Here is a 26,516-nt window from a genome sequence, read left to right as displayed (position 1 = left end):
GACTGAAAAGCTGATGCTTTGTGGATTTATTATTGTGGGATATGGGAAAAAGAGATCAGAAAAAGAGGGCAGAAGAAGAGATTTTCCTTCTTTTCTATTTCTTTTGCTCTTTCCTTTCTGCATCTTCTACTCTTTTTTAAAATTTGTATTATTTTACCGTTTATAATTACTGTACTCTAATCAGAATCTTTAATAAAGTTACTATTTAAAAAAGGGAGAATTGCGACCAGCCACTGGATTTTGATAAATGTACCTGCTACTTACAATTTGCATTTGCTAGAGCAATGCCATCTTGTCGGGGCCAAACATTCACTTACAAAAGGATGCAGGGGGTGGGGGGGCAGCAGCTATGGACCCATGCAGGTTTACTGCATTTGGAAATGATGTAATCCAGCCTTTCAAAAGAACCAGCTGAACATTCATATGATTTACATACATAGGGTACCATCCGAGTCACTGAAGTGACTCTTGACTTGTAGAAGTATGTGGGTACTGACTTTCTGCATTGGAAGGTCTTTTTACAGCAAGTAGGATCTGGTGTAGCCACAGTGCTTTCAGGCTGGCCTTCCCCAAGAGCGAGGGAATATGCTGAGGAAGGTGAGCTGGTGAACTGATTGCTTTGCCTTAAAATGGTTAATATGCTGAGGAAGGTGAGCTGGTAAATTGATTGCTTTGCCTTAGAAATGGTTGTTCTTGATAATCTCGGTTTTCAGAGCTGAGTCATGAATCAGCCAAGGGAATATCATCTCTGCAATTAAAACCCAAGCAAATCAACACAATCCTTTCCCCCTCCCTCCAGGCACCTGCAAGGAGAGGTTGGCATTGCTGATAAATGAGCACAAACAATTCACATTCTGGGCCTTTTGCCATTCAATTACCTTTCCTGGTAATTTTTCAAGTCTAGCCAGGGTGATTACAGCCATTTGCTGGAATAATGGGCATCTGGTTTGTGCTTGGTTGAGAGGGGAGTAGTGAGCTGGAGTGTCCTAATGACAGCTGGGAGAGAGCTGGCCGCTCAGAAAGTCTCTCTTGATTAAACCCCAGGCTGCCAGAATCTATATTCCCCTCCATTTATGTCTGCCATTCTGTGCTACATTTGATTGCATGCAAGGCTATGATCAGTTCAGGGTCAGCCCTCAAAGTAGGCAATAAGGAGGAGATTCTGCTCTATCTAAGGAATGGCAAGTTTCCTGTGTCACTAGATGAAGACAGTTAAGGTAGCAGCTTCAGGATATCCAACCATCTGAAGATGATTTGATCAACACGGTTAACATTTAACCATTCTTCTGTTCCTTGGTCAGCTTTTCCTTACTCAGTTGGCTTCCAGCCTTCACTCTTGACCAGTCTTAGATTAGAGGTGACCCATATTTATTTTTTTTTATTTTATTTTTATTTATTTTAATTCCATTTACGGTATATCCCGCCCTTCTCCGAAGACTCAGGGCGGCTTACAAGCTTAGCAGTAGCCTTCATTCTATGTATATGCCTGCTTATTAGGGCTTTCACACACCCACCCCAAGCGGCATTATTACAAAGTCAGCTTAATTGCCCCCAACAATCTGGGTCCTCAATCTGGGTCCTCATATGCCATGTACTTTCACCATCTTAATTGTGGTCCTTGTGGGCTCCTGGAGCAGACAGGACCTTTTTATGTTAGGGAATTGGGGAGATTTAATGTATTATTCAAATTTATAGGGCTGCCCATCTCACAAAAAATGACCCTAGGTAGTAAACAACAAATCAAATATATAAAATTATACAAAAATAATCATTACAAAAATATAAAAAATCATTATTAGGAAGTAAAATATTATTTAAAAAATTAAAATATACAAATCACAAGGCACAGAGAGAATGAGTACATCAACCATAGTGCCTCATCTAAGGCTCCACTATGTCTCTTGTTCCCTGGACCCCCCAAGCTGGTGACTTAAGGTCAGACTGATTCTTCCTAAATGCTAAATGCTCAATGAACAGCTCAAAATATTCCAACTAATACACTCCAGTGATAGCTTCTAGCCAGGTAGCAATTAAGGCAAAGCACAGTTTCTTCTAGCTTGGAAACAATGAGTTATACTCATCCCATATAAACTCGAGACAGTTTAGACCAGGGGTAGGCAACCTGAATCGGTGAAAGAGCCACTCGGAACCGGTTCTCTCACTAAAAAAACCCCTGGGAGCCGCAAAATACGCGTGCGCATGCGCACGTGCATGCACGTGTGCAGAACAGGATTTGATTAAAATGGAGCTTACCTAAGCAAGACATCCACCAGAGAGGAGGCCGAGCAAATTTCCCCTGCCTTGCCAGGCAGGCAAACAGAGGCTTCAAACACACACACACACACACACACACACACACACACACACAAACAGGAGGAAAAGGTGCAGAGTAAATTTCCCCCTCCATCCCCAGAGGCGGAACAAAGCAGAGAGGCGAAGAATGTGGAAGGAAAGAAGATATAACCTTCAGCAAAGCAGCTTCCATGTAGAAGAAACACATTTGCACTTATGTGAGCAGGCATGTCCCCCCACAATCAGCTCCCCCTCCCCCCAGCCTCCCCTGAGCCAAAAAACTCACCCTGCCTTAATTGCAGGTAAAACCTGCAGAAAGCCCAACCAGCCCGTGCAGATGCGCTGCCTGCTCGCCTTTCCAAGGCACTCCAGCCCAGATTCTTTGCTCCCTTTTAGCTGGACAACCTTTAAAATTGGCTCCCCCCTCCTTCTCCAAGGCAAGCTGCCCTCCTCTCCATCCTGCGCCCCCACTCCCAAAGAGTTTGGCTGGCAGTTTGTCAATCACAGCTCTTCCTCCTCATCATCCCCCTTCCCCAATCTGGCTTCAGCACAGTTTTTGCCTGAAGAAGAGTTTTTGCCTGAAGAAGAAACGGGGCGCTCCCCCCCCTTTTCCCATCACTTCTTTGGTGCGTGTTTGCTGGGAGCCCACCCAGATTTGAACACCCTGGCGTCCCCATTTCTCACCAAAAACAAAACATTGGGAGCTGCAAAATTTATGAAATCAATGAACTTCTACAAAGAAATTTTTTTATTTCTGTATACATCAAAAACATTTTGAACTTCCAAAAAAAGTCGCTGGGTCGAAGGTTTACTTTCAAATAAAATACTCAATGTCCATTTGAGTCCTCCTCATATTTATTAAATAAAAAGACAAACTTAACTTTTCCCCATGCAGCAAAACCAAAATGCTGTCTGCTTGTAATTCTGTCCATCCGCCCATCTGCCCACCCGCCTGTCTGCCAGTCCATCTGCCCATCGTCCTCTTGTCTGTCCATCCGTGCATCCGCCCGCCAGTCCATCTGCCATCTGTCCACCAGTCCATCTGCCTGCTCATCCGTCCATCTGCCCGTCCGTCCATCCGTCTGCCCATCTGCCAGTCCATGTCTGTACTGTAGTGTCCAGTCAGCTGACAATGAATAAAAAAGGTCTGTTTCAGTGAACATCAAATAAATATTTGCAAAATAATAGCCAATTCTTATTTCAGCATGCAACAGAAACATTTTGAACTCCAAAAAAAGACACTGGGTTAAATGTTAATTTCAAATATAATACTCAATGTCTATTTGAGTCCTCATATTTATGAAATAAAAATCCAAACTTAACTTATCCGCCTGCAGCAAACCCAAAATGCTGTCTGCTTCTGTCGTTTTGTCCATCTGTCCACCCGTCTGCCCGCCAGTCCATCTGCCCATGCGTCCACTTGTCCGTCCGTCTGCTTGTCCACCAGTCCATGTGCCCGTCTGCCAGTCCATCTGTAGTGGAGTGTGCAGTCAGCTGGCAAGGAATAAAAAAGCACTCTTTCACTGAAGAACATCAAATATATATTTGCAAAATAATAGCAAATTAAAATAATTATTTTACCTGGTTAATGTGATTTTTGCTTCTCAACATCAGCACACAGCACCTGCATATCAGGGCTGTAAGACGTCACCTTCATTTTTAAACAAGATTGCAGGCTGTTGTCTGTGAGGCGTGAGCGATATTTGTTTTTAATGTAGTTCATATTGGAGAAGACCTGTTCACATACATATGTGGATCCGAAGATTGACAGGACTCCAAATGCATATTTCTTCATATTTCTGTATGTGCTGGGGAGGGCATTCCATGTATCAAATATAAGCTTGTCCTGTTTGGGAAGGTTTTCATTATCACTCCATTTGTGATTCAGTGCAAGACTGGCCTTCTGACGGGCAACATCTTCAAGAGCATCTGTCAAGCGTTGGAACTTTGATGCCCATATCTCTTTGTCGGCTATGTCTGCAAGTTCCATCTCCAGATCAGGTTGACTTACACCTGCAAATGCAGTCATATTCAATGCAGATGGATCGCTGGTCAGGGGAGTGACAGGGAAAGATAATGTATTTTTTTCCTCTTTGAAGTCACAGAATCGCTTCCCAAACGATGTTTGCATTGCAATGATTGCAGACTGCAAATACTCTGAATTTATCACATTGCTACCTTGTTTGAACTCTCTCAAAGACGGGAAGTGAGACAGTGTACCTCTTTGTAAATCTCTGTCAAACACTGTCAACTTGCGTTCAAATGCCATAACTTCCTCCAGCAAGTGCAGGGCTGTGCCTCCTTTACCCTGAAGACTTGTGTTCAGCTTGTTCAGGTGTGCTGTCATATCTACCATGAAGTGTAGCTTTTCCAGCCACTCTGGATGTTCCAGCTCAGGATAGGTGAGCCCTTTGCTGCTCAGGTACGTTTTCACCTCTTCCAGACATGCAGCAAAGCGTTTTAGCACCTCCCCTCTGGACAGCCACCTGACTTTGTTGTGCAGCAGGAGATCAGAATACGTACTTTCCACCTCCTCTAGTAGCAAACGGAACTGACGGTGATTTAAACCTTGTGCCATTATTTTATTGACAATCTGAATGACAAGGTTCATCACTTCTGTGCATTCTGGAGGAAATGTTTGAGCGCACAATGCCTCTTGGTGCAGGATGCAATGAAATGTTAGCAGCTTTCTACCCAGCGACTTCTGCAGTAAAGCCACAAAGCCCTTCTGCGCTCCTGTCATACTCGGTGCCCCATCAGTAGCCACTGACACAAGGTGGGTGGTGTTGATTTCATTGGTTCTAAAATAATCCAAGACAGCCTCACAGATGTCCTCTCCCCTTGTTTGGCCTTTCAGTGGTATCAACTCAAACATTTCTTCCTGTGGCCCAGCAGAGTTCACATATCGGCAGAACAGCGCTATTTGTTCAATATCACCTGTGTCTTTGGATGCATCACAGGCAATTGAATATGCCTCAGCTGAATTGATGTCTTTAATTTGCTGTCTGGTGATGTTTTCTGCCATTTTTAGGGTTCTGTCTTTAACAGTCTTCGCAGAGAGGGGCATATCTCTGATTTTCTGCACAATTTCACTCTTGTTTTTGAAGTCTGAGAATAGATGTTCTGAAATCTTAATGAATGATTCCTTCATATATTCTCCATCTGTGAACGGCTTCCCATGCCTGACTATTTCCTGAGCAGCCACAAAACTAGCATATGTAGTTGAACTTGCAGACGTCACCCACTTCTTAAATTGATTCTTGCTCTGATCAACCTTCCGCATCAATTCTGAAACGGCTTTTTTTCTCTCTTCTCCTTCTGGGTATTTTTCAGCAAAGGCTGTGTGTTTATTTTGGAAATGTCTTGCAACATTAGACTTCTTGTTGTTTGCAAATTTCTCACCACATATTAGACATACTGGTAAACCAGTCTTGTCAGTGGTGAAAGCAAATGAATGTGCCCATTCATCATTAAACACTCTGTTTTCTTCCGAAATTTTTCTTCTCTTGGATGATTTGTCCATGGTTGGCCTATTGAGGGGCAAACAGCAAAATAAATCTCATGCTGGTGGGTGTCGCACGGTGGAAATTATAACCAGTATTGTGAATCAAATAATGTAAGAACCAGTTTCCTGCAAAGATTCTCCCCCCACACACAGAGCACCCAGCCTCCACTACTCCCCCCCACCCGATGGAGCGTTCCACTGCCACTGCTGCTTCCCCCCAGGACAGAGCGCTCCACCGCTGCTTTACCCAGTGGCAAAGGTGGAGGTTGGGAGGCAGCGGCAGGACATAGCCCGGGCATGGCCAAGCAAACCGCAGCAGCAAAGCTCGTCCTCCCCCCACACACACTCAAGGTGCAGAAGGCAAGTGAACATGAGCAAGAAGCACAGCCAGCTTATTTTTTGAGAGCCATGATCCCCCCTCCCCAGCCAGCCAGCTATTCATGAGTTTAAAATGGACATTAAAATGCTTCACCATCTTTATCGATATCACAAAAAAAGTTTAAGAACTTTAATTGTGCTTGATCAGGTGCACTCATTTTCATCCAGTCACTTATAGCAGGTTATTCTCTGTCTCTCTTTGTCTCTTTCTCTCTGTCTCTGTCACATTTCTATGTCCTGTTTTTCAAATATTTATATTAAGGATTATACATGAAAATAGTAAAAGCCAGTGCAAACTATAAAAACCACAAATAGAAAAATACAAAAGAAAAAAAAGGGATGTGTGTGTGTAGAAAAGGAAAGAAGAAAGGGGAAAAAAACCCTTTCTCCTTCATCCCAACAAGTAAAAACAATTTTAGCAGCTAATCTACCATCTTTAAATACAGCATAATTGCGCCATACCTCATCTCTTAATTAAACATCAAAATATTTCATTAAAGTTCTTTACTAAAAGTCTAGTAAGGGCAACCACATATATTCATATTCTCCTTCTCTCTCTCTCTCTCCCCCCTCCCTGCCACTTACTTGGAAAGTAGGACAGTCACCTGAGGAATAAACAGGCCTTTTCTTTAGTCAGCAGTATTCCAGCAGTTTTCAAAAAAAATCACTGTTAAGAGACGAATACCTTTTTGTTAAGCCATTTTATTTGGTTGAGTTGCATTTGTGTTGTTAAGTGAAACATTTGTTTACTGAGTTTTGCTCCATTTTGCGACCTTACCACCATTGCTAAGTGAATCACTGCAGTTAGTATTCAGGTTGTTAAGTGAATCTGGTTTCCCCTTGTGACGGGTAGGCAGCCTTGGCTGTTTTATGAGTCCTGGGCTTAAACTCCCAGAATTCCTGAGCCAGTATGGAAACCTCTCCATTTCTCCTCAGCATGGCTGGCTCAGGAATTCTGGGAGTTTAAGCCCAGGACTCATAAAAGAGCCAAGGTTGCCTACCCGAGTCCTTGGGGATGGCAGCCCCACCTGCGCCTCCTTACCCAGGTTCTTAAGGTAAAATCCTTTTTAAAAAGCCAGCCTTGCACACAGGTGGCTGTGAGCAGCTCCAAGTTTCCCCTCAGCTGCTTGGGAACGAGTAAACGCCCCTCCCATTTGGTGACTGTTATTATTCATTTATAAGCAAAAGAAGAAAAACAGAAAAATCGAAGAGATAAAAAGGGGGAAAAAACAAAATACACCTTTGAAAAACTGAAAAGGAGGGGATGGGGAAGGGGTTCTCTGAAGGATTCTGAGGAGGGGGGTGCAGACGGAGAAGAACGGGGAGACACCAAGAAGGGGAGATGAGAGGGAGAGAAAGAGAGAGAGAGGAAGGGGGGAAAAACACCCAAATATCCCCACGGGGGTTATGGAACCTCTTTACAGATCTAGCAGGGGGCGGGGGGCCTGGGAAAAAGGGGAAGAAGTAGGGCTCTCAGCCCTGGCGACGAGGCGGCAACGGGGGGCGGGCGGGCGCCTTTCGCTTGCCGGGGCTCTCAGCCCCGGCGACGAGGCGGCAACGGGGGGCGGGCGGGCGCCTTTCGCTTGCCGGGGCTCTCAGCCCCGGCGACGAGGCGGCAACGGGGGGCGGGCGGGCGCCTTTCGCTCGGCGGGGCGGGCGGGCGCCTTTCGCTCGGCGGGGCTGGCGGGCGCCTTTCGCTTGCCGGGGCTCTCAGCCCCGGCGACGAGGCGGCAACGGGGGGCGGGCGGGCGCCTTTCGCTTGCCGGGGCTCTCAGCCCCGGCGACGAGGCGGCAACGGGGGGCGGGCGGGCGCCTTTCGCTTGCCGGGGCTCTCAGCCCCGGCGACGAGGCGGCAACGGGGGGCGGGCGGGCGCCTTTCGCTTGCCGGGGCTCTCAGCCCCGGCGACGAGGCGGCAACGGGGGGCGGGCGGGCGCCTTTCGCTTGCCGGGGCTCTCAGCCCCGGCGACGAGGCGGCAACGGGGGGCGGGCGGGCGCCTTTCGCTCGGCGGGGCGGGCGGGCGCCTTTCGCTCGGCGGGGCTGGCGGGCGCCTTTCGCTTGCCGGGGCTCTCAGCCCCGGCGACGAGGCGGCAACGGGGGGCGGGCGGGCGCCTTTCGCTTGCCGGGGCTCTCAGCCCCGGCGACGAGGCGGCAACGGGGGGCGGGCGGGCGCCTTTCGCTTGCCGGGGCTCTCAGCCCCGGCGACGAGGAGGCAACGGGGGGCGGGCGGGCGCCTTTCGCTTGCCGGGGCTCTCAGCCCCGGCGACGAGGCGGCAACGGGGGGCGGGCGGGCGCCTTTCGCTTGCCGGGGCTCTCAGCCCCGGCGACGAGGCGGCAACGGGGGGCGGGCGGGCGCCTTTCGCTTGCCGGGGCTCTCAGCCCCGGCGACGAGGCGGCAACGGGGGGCGGGCGGGCGCCTTTCGCTTGCCGGGGCTCTCAGCCCCGGCGACGAGGAGGCAACGGGGGGCGGGCGGGCGCCTTTCGCTTGCCGGGGCTCTCAGCCCCGGCGACGAGGCGGCAACGGGGGGCGGGCGGGCGCCTTTCGCTTGCCGGGGCTCTCAGCCCCGGCGACGAGGCGGCAACGGGGGGCGGGCGGGCGCCTTTCGCTCGGCGGGGCGGGCGGGCGCCTTTCGCTCGGCGGGGCTGGCGGGCGCCTTTCGCTTGCCGGGGCTCTCAGCCCCGGCGACGAGGCGGCAACGGGGGGCGGGCGGGCGCCTTTCGCTTGCCGGGGCTCTCAGCCCCGGCGACGAGGAGCCAACGGGGGGGGGGCGGGCGGGTGAAGCGCGCCTTCTTGCTCGTCGGGGCTGCTAGCCCCGGCGACGAGAGGGAAGGGGGGGGGGGAAGAAGCAGATCTACTTACGTTTTACTTCTTCCTCTCTTCCTCCACTCTGCCAAGTGCAGTAAAAAAACAAAGGTTTGTGGGTAGCCCACAAACGGTTTGTGGGCGGTCCCACAAACCAACCAATCAATTTAAACTTTTCAAGTTTTTTTGTGAGAAGTTTAAATTGATTAAGTTTTTTTAGTACCATTTTTTTTTTCAAGAGGGAGGAGGAGGCCTGGGAGCCGCATGGGCCGGCTCAAAGAGCCGCATGCGGCTCCGGAGCCGCGGGTTGCCGACCTGTGGTTTAGACACTAGCAGCAAACAGATCCCTTGAGATCATTCATACCAATAGGTGTCATATCTCCATCAGTAACCAGTCCCTTTTTAAATCCATATCAATAAAATGCAATCATGACTAAATTAAAATTTAAGTCTGGATCGATGTCTGGAATATAAACATACCTACACAACTTTTAAATTATTACTCAAGGAATAATAGTGAACAGTCCACTTCTATAGGCTTGTTCAAAACATTCACTGTCAGATTCCCAGATCAATTCTAAAGAAAAGTTTTGTACATTAAGAAATCATTCCAACAGTGTCCTTCCACTCTAGAAATGTAACATGGTGCCTCTGAAGCCCAAATATTTGGCCATCCTCTGGCAACCTTTAGCAAGTACACCTACACAAGGATCTGCTGTGGCACTGCAAGTCACAAATGTTCAAGCAGCTTGCTCACATACCTACATTGACAGAACCAAAAAGTATCCAGCCCCAAATGATAGGAAGCCAGTTAACTCAAACTGACCTGTGATAACTGATAACTGCAGTTATTTAACTTAGTGTGATTATAAATTACTTTTTTCCTGCCAAATGCGATGTAGACTGGTCAGTTCAATTCTCTCTAATATATGTTGCAGACTGCTTATCTAGCATACGTCTGGCGACTTGAAAGGGCTTCTGGATTGCATCCTTGCCACTATCAATGCTGCAAACCATCCAAACACCCCCCCCCCACACACACAAAAAAATATTAACCTGTACTGGGTCATGCTCAGAGCATGATTTTCACTACTTCATTGCCTTCTTTTCCTGAAAAATAACACATCAATCATCAGATACAGCCCCTTGAAGTAGAGCTGGTCAGGAAACAGATATCATAAGAACTAATGGAACACTCCTTTATTGTTGTAGGGTATAATAACAGAATCTTGAAAGACTTGACAGAGATACCTCTCCCCCCTAAAAAGAATCAAGGTGAGAAAGTCTTGAGGTTTTGTTTTTTTCCTCCCTGCTTCTTGTCTGTCCAGACTGAGCTGATGTTTACTGGTTGAATTCCTTCTCCAAAACCAGGGCTTTTTTTCTCACAGAACGCTCAGAACGGAGTTCCGGCACCTTTTTTGGATGGAACCTTGTAGGGTAGGCAAGGCAGGTTGTATGACATGTGTGAGTTCCGGCACCTTTTTCTTTTACAAAAAAAAGCACTGTCCAAAACTATCTCTGTAGTCCTCTCCAGTACGGAGTACAGTACTCCTCTGCCATGGTGGGAACCTTCCAAAATTTGATGAACCACAACCACCAGCCCCAGGACATGGCATCACCCACGGTAAGGGTTGCTAGGAGTTTTACTTCAGCAACACCTGCAAGGAGGACTCTTCACTTTTCTTTATACCATTCCATGCACTTTATACCATTCCATGCACTTTTCTTTATACCATTCCATGCACTTGCCCCAGGAGCTGTTATTCCCTGTAAGTCTAAGAATTAACCATTTTTCCAACCTTTTTTTTCAACTGGCACATTCTAATAGCCTTTCTCTGTACAATTTGTGGCTGTGTATGTGGTTTCCCTGCTCCCAATTTCACCCTGAAATATCCTTGCTTGGACATCCTGGTCTCTGTATGCTGCTATAAAATATTGATTTCCTTCTGGTGGATGCTCCGAAATGGTAAGCCACTGTGTGCCTGTCTCCCCAAATAATCGTTCTGCCCCATTATTGCCAAACTCATTAGAATAGATGGAGCCTTTCCAACTTACCAACTCTTGGATTGCTGCTTTTATTTGCTAGCAAGACAGCAGACATAACCTCCATCCCAGATCGAGACCACTGGCCCTGGCAGTGGTAAAGTGGTAGCCATTGGACAGATGTTCCCCAGTATCATGCTATCAAGCTGTTAATTAGCTCACACATAAAAACATTTAGCAGGACACATGAGGAGAGGGAGACAGATTCATGACCCTGATATTCAGACAGCAATCTAATTATAGGCTGGTTGGTGTGCATGTACATGAGCAGACACATACAGCCAGGTTTGTTCCTTTTCATTACAACAAGTAGATGTGCTCCACAGAAAGAGAAAGACGGTCCTGTCTGAAGGTGCACATGCCTATAGTAGCCTTCCCTGATTTAGTACCTTCCAGAAATGAAGCTGTGGTCACATCAGGTGGCATCATGTTGGAGAAGACTGGCTTCAGTGTCTGTCTCAAGGAGCATTAATTAAATCATCTCTGAAAAGGCTACATCTATTCTCCAAAACTTCTGGGAAGTGAAGATGCCTCCTAAGTCTTGGAGAGCATTCCAGAACCTATTATAAGAAGCATGGCATATTGCTTGGGAGGCAGAGCACCAAATTATTTTCTAATGGAAAGGATAGTCTTCCAAAATTCAAAGCAGGTTAATAGAACAAACAGCTTTTCGCCAAACTCCAGAAATTAGATACACATACACACTTTACGATTGGGTCATATATCAGGAATGGACAGCTTATGGGACACATGGAGCCCCAAACAGCAATTTTGTGGTTCCCCAGAGCACTCAAGTTAATGTGATCAAAATTCAAAGGCAAAAATGGCTGATTTCAACTGCATTATGTTTTCTTGGTGTATGTGTTGGAATCCCGCAGGGGATATAGTTCATATTTTTCTGTTTAAGTGTAATGATCTCCCTTACAATTAAAAAAAGCCAAACTTTTTCTCACTTCCCAAAGCCATTATGTCACCAGCAATTTTCCATACAGTTCCCCAGAAACTCAATCCAATAAATAAAAATGGAACTATATCCTCCAACTCCAAGTACAGTAGCATGCTCCAGCCTTAAACAACAACTTTATTGATTAGCCCTTGGGCCATATCAAAGTGCAAAGTTCCAGCAACAATCCGTCACCAAAACTTGATAAAAGCAATCCAAAATGGAATTTGATAAAATACAATTTAAAATGGAATTAAAATAAAATACAATTTAAGATGAAATAGTAATAAAATACAAATTTAAGATATAGATAAAATATGATAACATTATATTTCGGAGTCGCCCTTGCAATTTACCCCAATCAGTCCCACATATGCAGATCTTAACCGGATCATTTTGCCTTAAACAATGTTGGAAGGCAGTGGAATTTTCATTGTCAGGCCACATCTTTTAGCAGTTGGCATTTTCACTTACCTCCAACAATTAGCGTGTTTAGTTCCAGCATGGTAAGCATATGAGGGTCAGTTTCTTATCTCTAAATAAATGTTCATTGTTGGAACTCATCTGAGGGCCTAGAAAAATGGAATTCAGTGTTATTACTCCCAAGGAAAAATGCACTCTTAAGCTGAAATTCAGTCTGTGTCTTCTTAGAATGTAATTGGAATTCACAGAAGTTGAACTCATAGAACTCAGTGGAATTCACTTCTACATAGATATCACAGGATTCCACCATTCATCTCCTTGTCCTACTATTGCTCAAATCTTGGATAAAAAAATGTCTTCTGCTTACTATGAGTGAGTTGTATCTCTTACATCCATAGAAATTTGAATATAAAGTGTGTAGAAGAATTAGAAGAACTATACAACCACTCCCTCCCTCTCTTTTTCCACTGCAAATTTTCTCAGATGCTTAGATCAGGGGTCTTCAAACTTGGCCCTTTTAAGACTTGTGGACTTCAATTCCCAGAGTTCCTCAGCTAGGCATGCTGGCTGAGGAATTTTGGGAGTTGAAGTCCACAAGTCATAAAAGGGCCAAGTTTGAAGACCCCTGGCTTAGATACTTATTTGACTTTGTAGATTTTCTTACGTTCTCTCATCTAAGTACTAATTAGCTTTTCCAAGATCAGCTATAGCTGACTTCTGTAAAGCACAATAGGAGACAGATTTATGCATGCAACAATGACCTTTCCTCATTACTAAATAATAGGGCTACCTACCTATTCTTCAGTCAGCAGAAAGCTGGATCAGCATGAAATCTATGGTTTCCACTGCTGATTTCCTACCTGTTGTTCTAGGATTGCAAAGCAGTTTGAAAAGCACTGTCATGAACAATGTCAATGAATTGCATTATCATTCATGTCTTATCTGTATTGGCAAGCAAACTAGTTATAACAATTGTAATGAAACCAATTACATTAATAGCTAATATTAAGGCACCTCGTTGGCTTTCCTAGTTTCTTGGGCCGTAAAGGAAATGGAGGGAGGGTTATACTTGCAAGATTGGTGTCAGCTTTGTAGGATAAACCAAATAGGAATCACAACCAGATGAGCTAATTTGAGGTTATTGTAGAGCTACATTGACAGACTCTTGCAAGACTGAAAGTACAATCCTACCACACACACCTCTTTTACAGCTCAAGATACTAGGGGAGATCTTGCTCTGTCGACTATCCAGTTGTGGTCTACGTGGCTCAAGATCTTTCCCAAGTACTATTATACCCGTGAAGTTGATTTCTTTGTCTGATCTGGTTTATCTGATCTGGTTTGTTCTGGCTGGTATATGTAGTGGGACAGATAGTACTAGGATCAAGCAGAAGTTTCATTTTGGAACTGAACCATTCAAAATTATTGTTCCACAGAAAAGTCCCATGGAAAAGTTCATGCACAGAATGCTTTGGACATTTCTCATTCTGAAAATTGCTATGCACCTTCATGCCTGAACAGTTTTGGTAGGTAGAACTCTACAATTAATATCTAGTAAGTTATTTCTGTCCACCAGGCCTAATGTTAATTAATTTGTAGATCCATACAGAAAAGAGGAGTTTTGCGATAAGGTGTTTTTTTCTTTTTTCTTTTTCTTTTCTTGATACTAATATTCCACTTCCAGAAGCTGGTGTTGCTTCAGGGTTGGGAAATAAGACAAATTGTGTTCAAAAGAAAATAGATGCTTGACTTTTAGGCTACAGCTGGAAGCTGTGCTAGGTTGACCCTTAGCACAGGCTTCTCAATGTCAGAAGAAAGTAGCAGGTAGTATTCTAACTAGCTGCCTGTTCTGTTCCCCCCACCCCTGAGGTACAAACAGACAGACAAGCAGGCACGACTAGCAAGAGTTAATTGCTCTGGCTGAAGTGATTTGCCGTCCGATAAAGCCTTGGCAGCAAAATACAAGCAGTCTGCCAAAATAAACTCGTTACCTCAAGCATCCACTGAAATGAGATAATGTCCAAACAAACAGTCCAGAAATATAGAGATACAGAAACGTTGTCAAGAAGCCAGACCAGGGTTTCACACATGTAGAAAATCCGACAGAGTTCCGAAGATGTGACCAGAAGTTGTATGAATTATTGTTCGTCACAAAGTCCTGAGAGCAGCCACACCCCCTTTTGTACTTTGTGGGGTGTGGCTCAGTGACTCAGCTAATCCTTGGCTCTCCTACTCTTCTTATGCTGCTGTAAACGCTTGGCTCTGCATCATTCTCAGGGATCCAGCCATGATTCATCTTTGTCACTCCCTATCTGCTGCATCTGCTTGGGCTCGTTCCCAGCCTGGCTAATTACAGGCTGCTCCTGTCAGCCTTCAGATGGAGATGGAAGCCTTGCCAGAAAGGAGGGCCCCGGAGCGGGCGACCTTGCCAGAGGGGAGGGTCCTGGAGAGGGAGACCTTGCCAGTTCCTCCCCATCATCCTCAGAGTCCTCTTCCTCGGGTAGGACAGGCTCGGGGGTCAGGGCCACAACACTGCCTTTCAATATTACATCTTCATTACCTCTCAGGGGAGCTGACTCTTGCTATAGTGTTATGAGCAGGATGTCAAATAATCTATAATGTAGTTTCAGAGGTGCCTGTCCATTACACAAAAAAAGAAAGAGAGTATGATTGGTTGCTTCTTGATAAAGACTTATAACTTATAATGAACAGGCTGCCATCCTTACTTTGAACCAGTAGAGGGTGCCTATCTTTGCTTAAGTCTCACTTACCATCCAGAACAAATGTGGAATATGATTCAAGGTTTTAGACTACTATGCTCTTGAGCTACATGTGAAAATGAAGTTAGCTGAGCACCATAATTGTTATTAACCTTGAATTGGGAAGCAAATAATGCTTTCTGCAAGTTTATGAAGCCATCTGTATTCTAGGAGCTTGGTGGCCATAGTAAACAATGTATAATAAACCCATTGATCTTCATTAGGGGATGAAGGGAAGAAAAAAAACATATTTACAGTAATTGATACACTGAAAACTACAAAATCAAGCTCTAGTCACCAAAATCCTACTGGGGGGGAGGGGTGCTTCAGTCACACAGGCTCTAATCTTTTTTCTTCATGGCAATAATTCAGTTACTGTACAGAAATAGCGTAGGAGGAAATTGCCACAATCTATATCTCAACAAAAAGGGACGCGGTGGCTCAGTGGGTTAGGACGCTGAGCTTGTCGATCAGAAGGTCGGCAGTTTGGCGGGTCGAATCCTGAGTGCCACATAACAGAGTGAGTGCCTGTTACTCGTCCCAGCTTCTGACAACCTAGCAGTTCGAAAGCACGTAAAAATGCAAGTAGCAAAATAGGGACCACTACGGTGGGAAGGTAACAGCGTTCCAAGCGCCTTTGGTGTCTAGTCATGCCGGCCACATGACCACGGAGGCGTCCTCGGACAAGCACTGGCTCTTCGGCTTTGAAACGGAGATGAGCACCGGCCCCTAAAGTCGGAAACGACTAGCACGCATGTGCGGGGGAACCTTTACCTTTACTATATCTCAACAAGCTTACGGGTAAGTTTAAATTGCTTATGAATCTCATAGAACCTCATGGCTTAGATAGAGCAGAGAAGCCAGGTTACTGCATACATTCCGGGTATCTTTTTATGTTGCCAGCAGAATGGCTAACATGCTATCAGCATTCCAGAATAGGGTCATTCCATATCTAAACCAATATTTGCCCGTTCTTTCCCTTTGTTTCCTTTGAAAATCTGTCTTGCTATCATTATTGTACTGGAAACATCCACAACAATTCTGCAGTTGAAAGAATTGAGGGGTCCTTGGCTGCTCTCTGGGCTTGGTTGTTTTCTTGCAGACATTTCATTACCCAAACTAGGTAACATCAGTGCTGGTAAAGAGTGGGGTTTACTCTCAGTTTATATTCCAGTGGCTTGCCCTGTCTTTGTCAGTGGGAGTGGTCTTGGAGGTCCTTTGGTTGGGCTATCTGCTGTTAGCTTGTTTGGCAGTTCCTTCATTGGGGGGATTGTTTACTTCTTGACTGTTGGTCTGATGTTAATTTTGGTGTTAATCTCTGCTCATTTCATCTCAGCTAATTGCTGGTGGGGAGAAGTTTTGGTCTTTTTGTTCGCTTTTTGGCTTGTCTCTTTTACCTAGTCTGTAGATATTGTTTGTGTCTCTGTGTCTATTGATAGCTAATTGTCAGAGTACCAGACTTCAAGAAATCCCCTAGTGTTTTTGGACTTGGCTTGGCCTAGAATGGTCACAGGATACACTGGAGGAGAGGATCAGTGGGTGCAGAGAGCCATCAAATATTGACCTGCTTGGAATTACCTGCAACAAAAAATGATTCATGTTCTCTTGCAGGCTTAACACTTACATAGACATTGCAGTGATATGAAAATCAGCATAGATTAGGTCTTTTTATCTTGGTTGACAAAACTCCAGATAGTCACTGTTGTTGTTGTTGTTAGCTACGAAGTCGTGTCCGACCCATCGCGACCCTATGGACAACGTTCCTCCAGGCCTTCCTGTCCTCTACCATCTTCTGGAGTCCATCTAGGCTCACGCCTACTGCTTCAGTGACTCCATCCAGCCACCTCATTCTCTGTCGTCCCCTTCTTCTATTGCCCTCAATCTTTCCCAGCATTAGACTCTTCTCCAGTGAGTCCTTCCTTCTCATTAGGTGGCCAAAGTATTTGAGTTTTTGCTTCAGGATCTGGCCTTCTAAAGAGCAGTCAGGGTTGATCTCCTCTAGGACTGACCGGTTTGATCGCCTTGCAGTCCAAGGGACTCGCAGGAGTCTTCTCCAGCACCAGAGTTCAAAGGCCTCAATTCTTTGGTGCTCAGCCTTTCTTATGGTCCAGCTTTCACTGCCATACATTGCAACTGGGAAGACCATAGCCCTGACTATACGCACTTTTGTTGACAGGGTGATGTCTCTGCTTTTTAGTGTGCTGTCTAGATTTGCCATGGCTTTCCTCCCCAGGAGCAAGCGTCTTTTAATTTCTTGGCTACAGTCCCCATCTGCAGTGATCTTGGAGCCCAGGAAAATAAAATCTGTCACTAAGATAGTCACTAAGTTGGAACAAAGAGTTCATATTTTCTACCAGTGGTAGAAAACCAGAGTTTTAAAGCCTTGATATGGAAATCTGAGCATAGATTTAAAAAGATAAATATTGCTGAATGTATTTTTGTTGTTGTTGTTAGCTGCGAAGTCGTGTCCGACTCATCGCGACCCTATGGACAACGTTCCTCCAGGCCTTCCTGTCTTCCACCATCTTCTGGAGTCCATTTAAGCTCACGCCTACTGCTTCAGTGACTCCATCCAGCCACCTCATTCTCTGTCGTCACCTTCTTCTATTGCCCTCGATCTTTCCCAGCATTAGGCTCTTCTCCAGTGAGTCCTTCTTTCTCATTAGGTGGCCAAAGTATTTGAGTTTTAGCTTCAAGATCTGGCCTTCTAAAGAGCAGTCAGGATTGATCTCCTCTAGGACTGACCGGTTTGATCGCCTTGCAGTCCAAGGGACTCGCAGGAGTCTTCTCCAGCACCACAGTTCAAAGGCCTCAATTCTTTGGCGCTCAGCCTTTCTTATGGTCCAACTTTCACTGCCATACATTGCAACTGGGAAGACCATAGCCTTGACTATACGCACTTTTGTTGACAGGGTGATGTCTCTGCTTTTTAGTGTGCTGTCTAGATTTGCCATGGCTTTCCTTCCCAGGAGCAAGCATCTTTTAATTTCTTGGCTACAGTCCCCATCTGCAGTGATCTTGGAGCCCAGGAAAACAAAATCTGTCACTACCTCCATTTCTTCCCCATCTATTTGCCAGGAATTGAGAGGGCCAGATGCCATGATCTTGGTTTTCTTAATGTTAAGTTTCAACCCAAGTTTTGCACTCTCCTTCTTCACCCGCAACAAGAGGCTCTTTAGTTCTTCTTCACTTTCTGCCATTAGAGTGGTATCATCTGCGTATCTTAGGTTGTTGTTATTTCTTCCAGCAATCTTAATTCCAACTTTTGATTCATCTAGCCCTGCCTTTCTCATGATGTGCTCTGCATATAAGTTAAATAGGCAGGGCGACAGTATACAGCCTTGCCGGACTCCTTTCCCAATTTTGAACCAATCAGTGGTTCCGTGTCCAGTTCTCACTGTTGCTTCTTGACCCACATATAGGTTTCTCAAGAGACAAATAAGATGGTCTGGTACTCCCATCTCTTTAAGAACTTGCCACAGTTTGTTATGATCCACACAATCAAAGGCTTTAGCATAGTCAATGAAGCAGAAGTAGATGTTTTTCTGGAACTCCCTAGCTTTCTCCATGATCCAGCGTATGTTGGCAATTTGATCTCTAGTTCCTCTGCTTGTTCGAAATCCTGCCTGTACTTCTGGTAGTTCTCGATCCACATACTGCTGAAGTCTAGCTTGTAGGATTTTAAGCATGACTTTACTAGCATGAGAAATGAGTGCAATGGTGTGATAGTTTGAACATTCTTTGGCACTGCCTTTCTTTGGAATTGGAATGTAAACTGATCTTTTCCAATCCTGTGGCCACTGTTGAGTTTTCCAAATTTGCTGGCAAATTGAGTGTAGCACTTTTACTGCGCTGTCTTTTAAGATTTTGAATAGCTCAGCTGGAATACTGTCACCTCCACTAGCTTTGTTGTTGCTCAGCGTTTCTAAGGCCCACTTCACTTCACATTCTAGGATGTCTGGCTCGAGGTCAGTGACCACCTCATTGTGATTATCAGGGACGTTAAGCTCATTCTTGTATAGTTCTTCTGTGTAATTTTGCCACCTCTTCTTAATCTCTTCTGCCTCTGTTAGGTCCCTGCCATTTTGGTCCTTTATCATGCCCATTTTTGCATGGAATGTTCCCTTCATCTCTCCAATTTTCTTGAAAAGATCTCTGGTCCTCCCTATTCTATTGTTTTCTTCTATTTCTTTGCACTGTTCATTTAAGAAGGCATTCTTATCTCTTCTAGCTATTCTCTGGAATTCTGCATTCAATTGGGCATATCTATGTTTTTCTCCCTTGCCTTTCGCTTTCCTCCTTTCCTCAGCTATTTGCAAAGCTTCCTCAGACAGCCATTTTGCTTTCTTGCATTTCTTTTTCTTTGGTATGGTTTTGGTTGCTACCTGTTGTACAATGTCGCGAACCTCTGTCCATAGTTCTTCAGGCACTCTGTCTATCAGATCTAATTCCTTAAATCTATTTGTCACCTCTACTGTATATTCAACAGGGATATGATTTAATTCATACCTGACTGGCCTAGCACTTTTCCCTACTTTCTTTAATTTAAGCCTAAACTTTGCAACAAGAAGCTCATGGTCTGAGCCACAGTCAGCTCCTGGTCTTGTTTTTACTGACTGTATAGAGCTTCTCCATCTTTGGCTGCAGAGCATATAGTCAATCTGATTTCTGTGTTGACCGTTTGGTGATGTCCATGTGTAAAGCCGTCTCTTGGGTTGTTGGAAAAGAGTGTTTGCTATGACCATCGTATTCTCTTGACAAAATTCTATCAGCCTGTGCCCTGCTTCATTTTGTACTCCAAGGCCAAACTTGCCTGTTATTCCAGTTATCTTTTGGCTTCCTACTTTAGCATTCCAATCCCCCATGATGATAAGGACATCATTTTTTGGTGTTACTTCTATAAGGTGCTGTAGGGCTTCATAGAACCGGTCAATTTCATCCTCTTCAGCACTGGTGGTTGGGGCATAGACTTGGACTACTGTGATATTGAATGGTTTCCCTTGGATTCGAACTGAGATCATTCTGTCATTTTGAGGATTGTATCCCAGTATTGATTTTCCTACTCTTTTATTGACTATGAAGGCTACTCCATTTCTTCTGAGGGATTCTTGCCCGCAGTAGTATACCTGATGGTCATCTGAATTAAATTCACCCATTCCTGTCCATTTTAGTTCGCTGATACCTAAGATGTCGATGTTCAGTCTTGACATCTCTTGTTTGACCACGTCCAGCTTTCCTTGATTCATGGATCTTACATTCCAGGTTCCTATGGAGAAAAAATCTTTACAGCATCGGACTTTCCTTTCACCACCAGACACATCCACAGCTGAGCGTCCTTTCGGCTTTGGCCCAGTCGCTTCATTCTTTCTGGCGCTACTAGTACTAGCCCTCTGCTCTTCCCCAGTAGCATATTGGACGCCTTCCGACCTGAGGGGCTCATCTTCCAGCATCATATTGTTTTGCCTTTTGGTACTGTCCATAGGGTTTTCATGGCAAAGATACTGGAGTGGGTTGCCATTTCCTTCTCCAGTGGATCACGTTTTGTCAGAACTCTCAGCTATGACCTGTCCGTCTTGGGTGGCCCTGCACGGCATAGCTCATAGCTTCATTGAATTACGCAAGCCCCTTCGCCACGACAAGGCAGTAATCCATGAAGGGGTGAATGTATTTAGAATTCATTTAAAATACACGGTAAAGGTTTGAAAAATGATGGACTGACTGTCTGGAAAGCCTCATAGAACTTGCCTCTTATTGCCATGTTTTCAACAGATGCTTTGTGTCACTATGCTCCTTCCCAGTTGCAGCAGTTTGCTAAATTTCTATTTATAATATCTATCTATTGGGAGTCAGATGAGGCACAATAATGTAATACATGAGTGTGATTGCTTTGAAACAGATGGGCATAAATAAAATGTGTTTTATTGCATATGAGATTTTTCCCTTGATTTTTCCAGAAAGTAATTCTAATTAAACTAGTAGAATATACATTCAAGACTTTTGGAGATGGTTATTAAACTATGTTGTTGTTATTTTTTCTTCTTTCTGTAAAATGGGTATGAGGATGGTAAATTTATATAGTCACATTTCTTTTCAGGTCTTCTGCTGCTAATTGAAAGTTCTCAATGCAGCAAATGTCTCTGTTGCTCCTATTTAGATGTTCAAGTTTTCTTTTTAGAATTTTCCATGTTTTCCAGCTTCCTAATAATTATTAATGATGAGTTGTCAGTATGTTTGTATTGTGAATTAATCTTGTTTATTGCTTATTTTGTATTATTGCTGTTTATTGGTGCTCCTTGAGTTGCTTGTGGTTTAAGTTGATGTCATCCATTTTGGAGCCTTCTCCATTACAGGGAAATAATGAAGTATACATAAAGACTTTCAGTACATTGGTCAAATCAATAATCTTGCTGTAAAACAAGAATACTAATTTTCACAGTGATATTTCTTCACTAAATCCTAGGTACATTGGATAGGATTGTAACCTACATTTATCAGTAAGTTTTCATTTTAACATGTATTTGTATAGGATACGTCAGGTTTTTCTCTCTCTTTCTCTCTCCCTCTCTCCCCCCTTCATTCTTTCTCTTTTGCAACTTTTCTGGAAACTTTGGAAAGAACATGAATCATGCTGACCTTTGCATGAACATAGGACTACTTCTAAAAATTTATAGTAAATGTCATGCTTTTATTGTAGGTTTCAAAGGAGAACTCAAAACTGTAAACAAAGTAATGTTGAAGGAAGCAAATAGTTGATTTATACCAATCATAGGAGTGTCTCCAAGAGTCTGTGCTCTCCCATGGCTCAGCTCTCAACCCTTGATTACTAGAGATAGTCCTGCATTGTTTTATTGGCTATCCAGTCCAATTCTGTAAAATGACTGTAAAATGGGAGAGGTGTTCATTCAGTTAGCAGGCAAAGTGCAGTTTGAATAGGTACTCACAATACTTTTTTATTATTATTATTTTATTTAGATTTATATACCGCCCTTTCCCGAAGGACTCAGGGCGGTTTACAGGGCATTTAAAAAACAGTCAATACAAACGTTAAAACAAATTAAAAGAGATTAAATAGAACCCTGAGAAAATTAAAACCCAGTTAAAATTAAAATTAAAAATATTCTCAGCCTTTGCTTTATCGGCAATGCATAAATGGTCATTATACTTATACATTTAGATAAAGGGAAAGTGAAGCTTAAGGGTAAGGATTTCTTGTGTGTGTGTGTGTGTGTGCGCGCACATGTACATATGTACCAAGGTGCATACATGCAAACCTGACTGAAAAAAACAGAAAAGTGGATATGGGTTCTATGAGCAGAATGTCCAACCTGAACCTTAAAATGGGCTATAAAAAGCAAGGACAGTCAAAGAACTTTCTTTGACAACTTCTCTGCCACCGCTCCCGCATTGTGAAACATTCTGTCCCCAGACGTGAGGAAATCCCCCAATCTCTTGGCCTTCCACAAAGTGGTCAAACCTTGGCTCTGTGGGCCTTGCGTAGAGGACACAGAGGCCCTCTCAGCTGTGGGGCTGGCTAGTCTCATGAGATGCCCTCCCTCCCCCACCTTGCAACGACCAAAATTAAATGGCCACCTTCGGAATTTTACCTTTTAGATGTTTAACTGCCAGTAGCCTTATCATTTAAAAATTGTTAATCCTAATTTCATTGTAATGTTAATTTTTATACGCTGTTTTATTTATCGATTATATTGCATTGTACGCCACATAGAGGCTCCTCTTTGAGGCGGAGGAGCAATTTAGAGTTATGAAATGGATGGATGGATGGAAGGAAGGAATTCACTTAAAAGGATCTTGAAGGAAAAAATATATCTGATTAAGATAATTTTCATAAAGCCAAGCCAAGATTTAAGAAACATTGCGATGCAAGCTTCGGAGGTTCCAAGAACTCTTCAACAAGCAATAAAAATGATCTGAGTTCATGAAGAATGCTTGGAAAATTCAAAATGTTCATATTATTTTGCATTCCTTGTACGGGTCTTTGAAAAGTTGTGGGAGAATAGTGCTTTTTGAAGGAGGGCATAGTTGGCTGACTGTACTTTCAATTGGCCTACTCCTGCCAGAAGGAGAAGGAATTATGCGTTGTTTCATTGCTTATTTTCTCCTGTTTATTTTCAGTTCACATAGGGCACAGGTCGGCAACCTGCGGCTCCGGAGCCGCATGCGGCTCTTTGAGCCGTCTCTTGCGGCTCCCAGCCGCCCGGTGCGCGCGCACCTCTTCCAACGGGCAGTGGTGCGCGCGCACCTCTCCAAATGGAGAGTGGCACCGCCCGTTTGGAGAGGTGCACGCGCACCTCCCCGAATGGGCGGAGGTGCGCGCGCACCTCCCCAAACCTTTGGAGAGGTGCGCGCGTACCTCTGCGCGAATGGGCAGCGGTGCCGCTCTTTCAGGAAGCCCGCCGCGGCCCGTCTGTGAAGCTGCCGAAAGCGGCAGCTTAGCAGACGGGCCGCGGCAGCTTCCGCAAAGAGCGGCGCCCCTGCCCATTCCGAGAGGTGCGCGCGCACCTCTCCGAACGACCGGAGGTGCGCGCGTACCTCCGCGCGAATGGGCAGCGGTGCCACTCTTTCAGGAAGCCCGCCGCGGCCCGTCTGTGAAGCTGCCGAAAGCGGCAGCTTAGCAGAAGGGCCGCGGCAGCTTCCGCAAAGAGCGGCGACCCTGCCCATTCCAAGAGGTGCGCGCGCACCTCTCCGAACGACCGGAGGTGCGCGCGTACCTCCGCGCGAATGGGCAGCGGTGCCACTCTTTCAGGAAGCCCGCCGCGGCCCGTCTGTGAAGCTGCCGAAAGCGGCAGCTTAGCAGAAGGGCCGCGGCAGCTTCCGCAAAGAGCGGCGACCCTGCCCATTCCAAGAGGTGCGCGCGCACCTCTCCGAACGACCGGAGGTGCGCGCGCAACTCCGGTCGTTCGGAGAGGTGCGCACGCACCTCTCGGAATGGGCAGGGGCGCCGCTCTTTGCGGAAGCTGCCGCGGCCCGTCTGCTAAGCTGCCGCTTTCGGCAGCTTCACAGACGGGCCGCGGCGGGCTTCCTGAAAGAGCGGCACCGCTGCCCATTCGCGCGGAGGTACGCGCGCACCTCCGGTCGTTCGGAGAGGTGCGCGCGCACCTCTCGGAATGGGCAGGGGCGCCGCTCTTTGCGGAAGCTGCCACGGCCCGTCTGCAAAGCTGCCGAAAGCGGCAGCTTTGCAGACGGGCCGTCGCCATCAGGCAACCGGGAACCGGTTCCATCTCATTTTTTAAAAAATGGCAGCCGCGTGCGTCCGCGCATGCGCAAAAAACCTTTTTGCGCATGCGCGTGCATGGACACACGCACGCGGCTCCCTCTTTTTTTAATTTGTGATGGAACCGGTTCCCAGTGGCTCTTTTTCTTTTTTAGGTTGCCGACCCCTGACATAGGGTGTACGTTCTGCATCAGAAACTCTAGTCTAGTAGAGCCAGTAAACAGTAGCAAAGTCAAAGTTTAAAAAGTGATCATGTTACACTCTCCTTTTGCTCCCGTTCACTGGATTTTTCTTGTCTTCACCATCAGGAGCTCAAGGACAAAATGACGGAACTGATGCCCTTGATTCCTGTATTGGATCAGTACAAGTCTGACACTCGTACCATCGTGCAGCTCAAAGAGGAAGTGAGAAACCTTTCAGGCAGCTTGCTTCAGATCCAGGAAGAGATGGGTGCCTACGACTACGAGGAACTCCAACAGCGGGTGCTGATTTTGGAAGCTCGATTGCATGCTTGCATGCAGAAGTTAGGTAAGGCATTATGAGGTTTCTTTTCTCTCCTCTTCAGTGAGCTGAGCCACCCATTGCAATGCAGTATGTTTTCAGGTCCTTTGGGAATGAAAGAAAGTTCAGTTCTCCTTCACAGTTCAAGTGGACATAGATCATCGTTGGTAAATGACAGCCCATTCACCTCATGTAGGTCTTGGTTGCAAGGAATATAGTCAAGAGTTGCAGGTGGCTTACTCCACTTTCCTGCTTGCCAAACATAATCAGCTGTTCTAAAATTCTAGCTTCAAATAGTAATAAAGGAGAATATTTGTAGTTCAGGATTGACATATGAGGAGTCTTCGGTGCCAAGTCCAAAATTGCTAAGGAATTTCTAGAAGCCTGGCACTCTGGCAAATCAGCCATCAATACACACATAGACATTAACAACATCTATAAGGTAAAGGTAAAGGTTCCCCCGCACATGCGTGCTAGTCGTTTCCGACGCTAGGGGCCGGTGCTCATCTCCGTTTCAAAGCCGAAGAGCCAGCGCTTGTCCGAGGACGTCTCCGTGGTCATGTGGCCGGCATGACTAGACGCCAAAGGCACACGGAACGCTATTACCTTCCCACCGCAGTGGTACCTATTTTTCTACTTGCATTTGTACGTGCTTTCGAACTGCTAGGTGGGCAGAAGCTGGGACGAGTAACAGGCGCTCACTCTGTTACGTGGCACTCGGGATTCGACCCGCCAAACTGCCGACCTTCTGATCGACAAGCTCAGCGTCCTAACCCACTGAGCCACCACGCCTATAGACTATGCAAAAGAGACTGTCACCCAGGCCAAAAGAGAGCAAAAAGACCCAAGCACCTCTTCACCAGCAATCAGCACCCAGATCAGCATAGATTAACCCCAAGGTTAACATCAGACCAACAATCAAGTAAACAATACCCCAATTAAGAAACTGCTAAAAGAAGCCAACAGTAAAGAGTCCAATCAAAGAATCGCTAAGACCACCCCCACCAACACTGGTAGGTAAGCCACTAGAATATAAACTGACATCAAACAGCACTGATGATGTTAGCTAGTTTGGGTAATGAAATGTCTGCAAGAAAACAAGAAAGCTCAAAGAACACCAAGGACCCCTCAGTTTCAAGTAAGCCTGCCACTTTTTTCCTCCCATTAGCTGATCACGGAAACCATCTTTAAACAAACTTACTTTACTGCCTCTGGAGTGGGAGTTAACAACAGTCCAGAACTGGAGCACAATACTTTTAAGCAGCATGATCTAAAATACTGATGGTAAAAAATTTGGTTTTAAACCAACACAAAAGAAAAACAACATTCCCACAAAAGAACGCAGATGCAGGGTATTTGAGAATTTTGTCTGTTCAGGGTGATTCAGACTCTTGGTCAGATTTTCAATTGATTTGAACATATTTTTCCTTGGAGATAGAACACAAACAAGCAGAATGGAGCTTGAAATTGGGTTAGTAGGATCAGAAGAGGAGGCTGTTCTTTCGCAACTGAAATTTTTGTAACAGCATTCTGTCTTTCATGAGCCAATTATTTTGTTTAGAGATTAACCAGGGATGTCCAAACTGAGAATAGGTGGTATTTTCTCATTTTGCCTGTAGCAAAGTCCATGTGCTATTA

At 45.4% G+C, this 26,516-nt stretch overlaps 2 protein-coding genes across 2 annotated transcripts in view; one reads left to right on the top strand and one right to left on the bottom strand.

Moving 5' to 3' along the window:
- The window catches only part of OLFM2 (olfactomedin 2), a 55,407-nt gene that overhangs the window by 7,888 nt on the left and 21,003 nt on the right, over positions 1–26,516 (top strand). The window contains exon 2 of the mRNA XM_083354007.1: positions 24,686–24,905. Coding sequence (XP_083210133.1) covers positions 24,686–24,905 — 220 coding nt within the window. The remainder of the gene's footprint in view (positions 1–24,685; positions 24,906–26,516) is intronic.
- On the bottom strand, positions 3,878–6,889 carry LOC310633435 (general transcription factor II-I repeat domain-containing protein 2-like; the record flags this gene model as incomplete). The annotated part of the gene is made up of 2 exons (XM_083351140.1): positions 6,761–6,889; positions 3,878–5,822 (listed from the first exon to the last, which is right to left on the bottom strand). Exon 2 carries the CDS (start codon positions 5,813–5,815, stop codon positions 3,878–3,880), a length of 1,938 nt encoding a protein of 645 aa, XP_083207266.1. The 5' UTR covers positions 5,816–5,822; positions 6,761–6,889.

The sequence above is a fragment of the Vipera ursinii genome, assembly GCF_947247035.1.
Source record: "Vipera ursinii genome assembly, chromosome: 2".
NCBI lineage: Eukaryota > Metazoa > Chordata > Lepidosauria > Squamata > Viperidae > Vipera > Vipera ursinii.
Note: the sequence above shows the minus strand (reverse complement) of the source record. Positions and strands in the feature narration are given on the sequence as shown.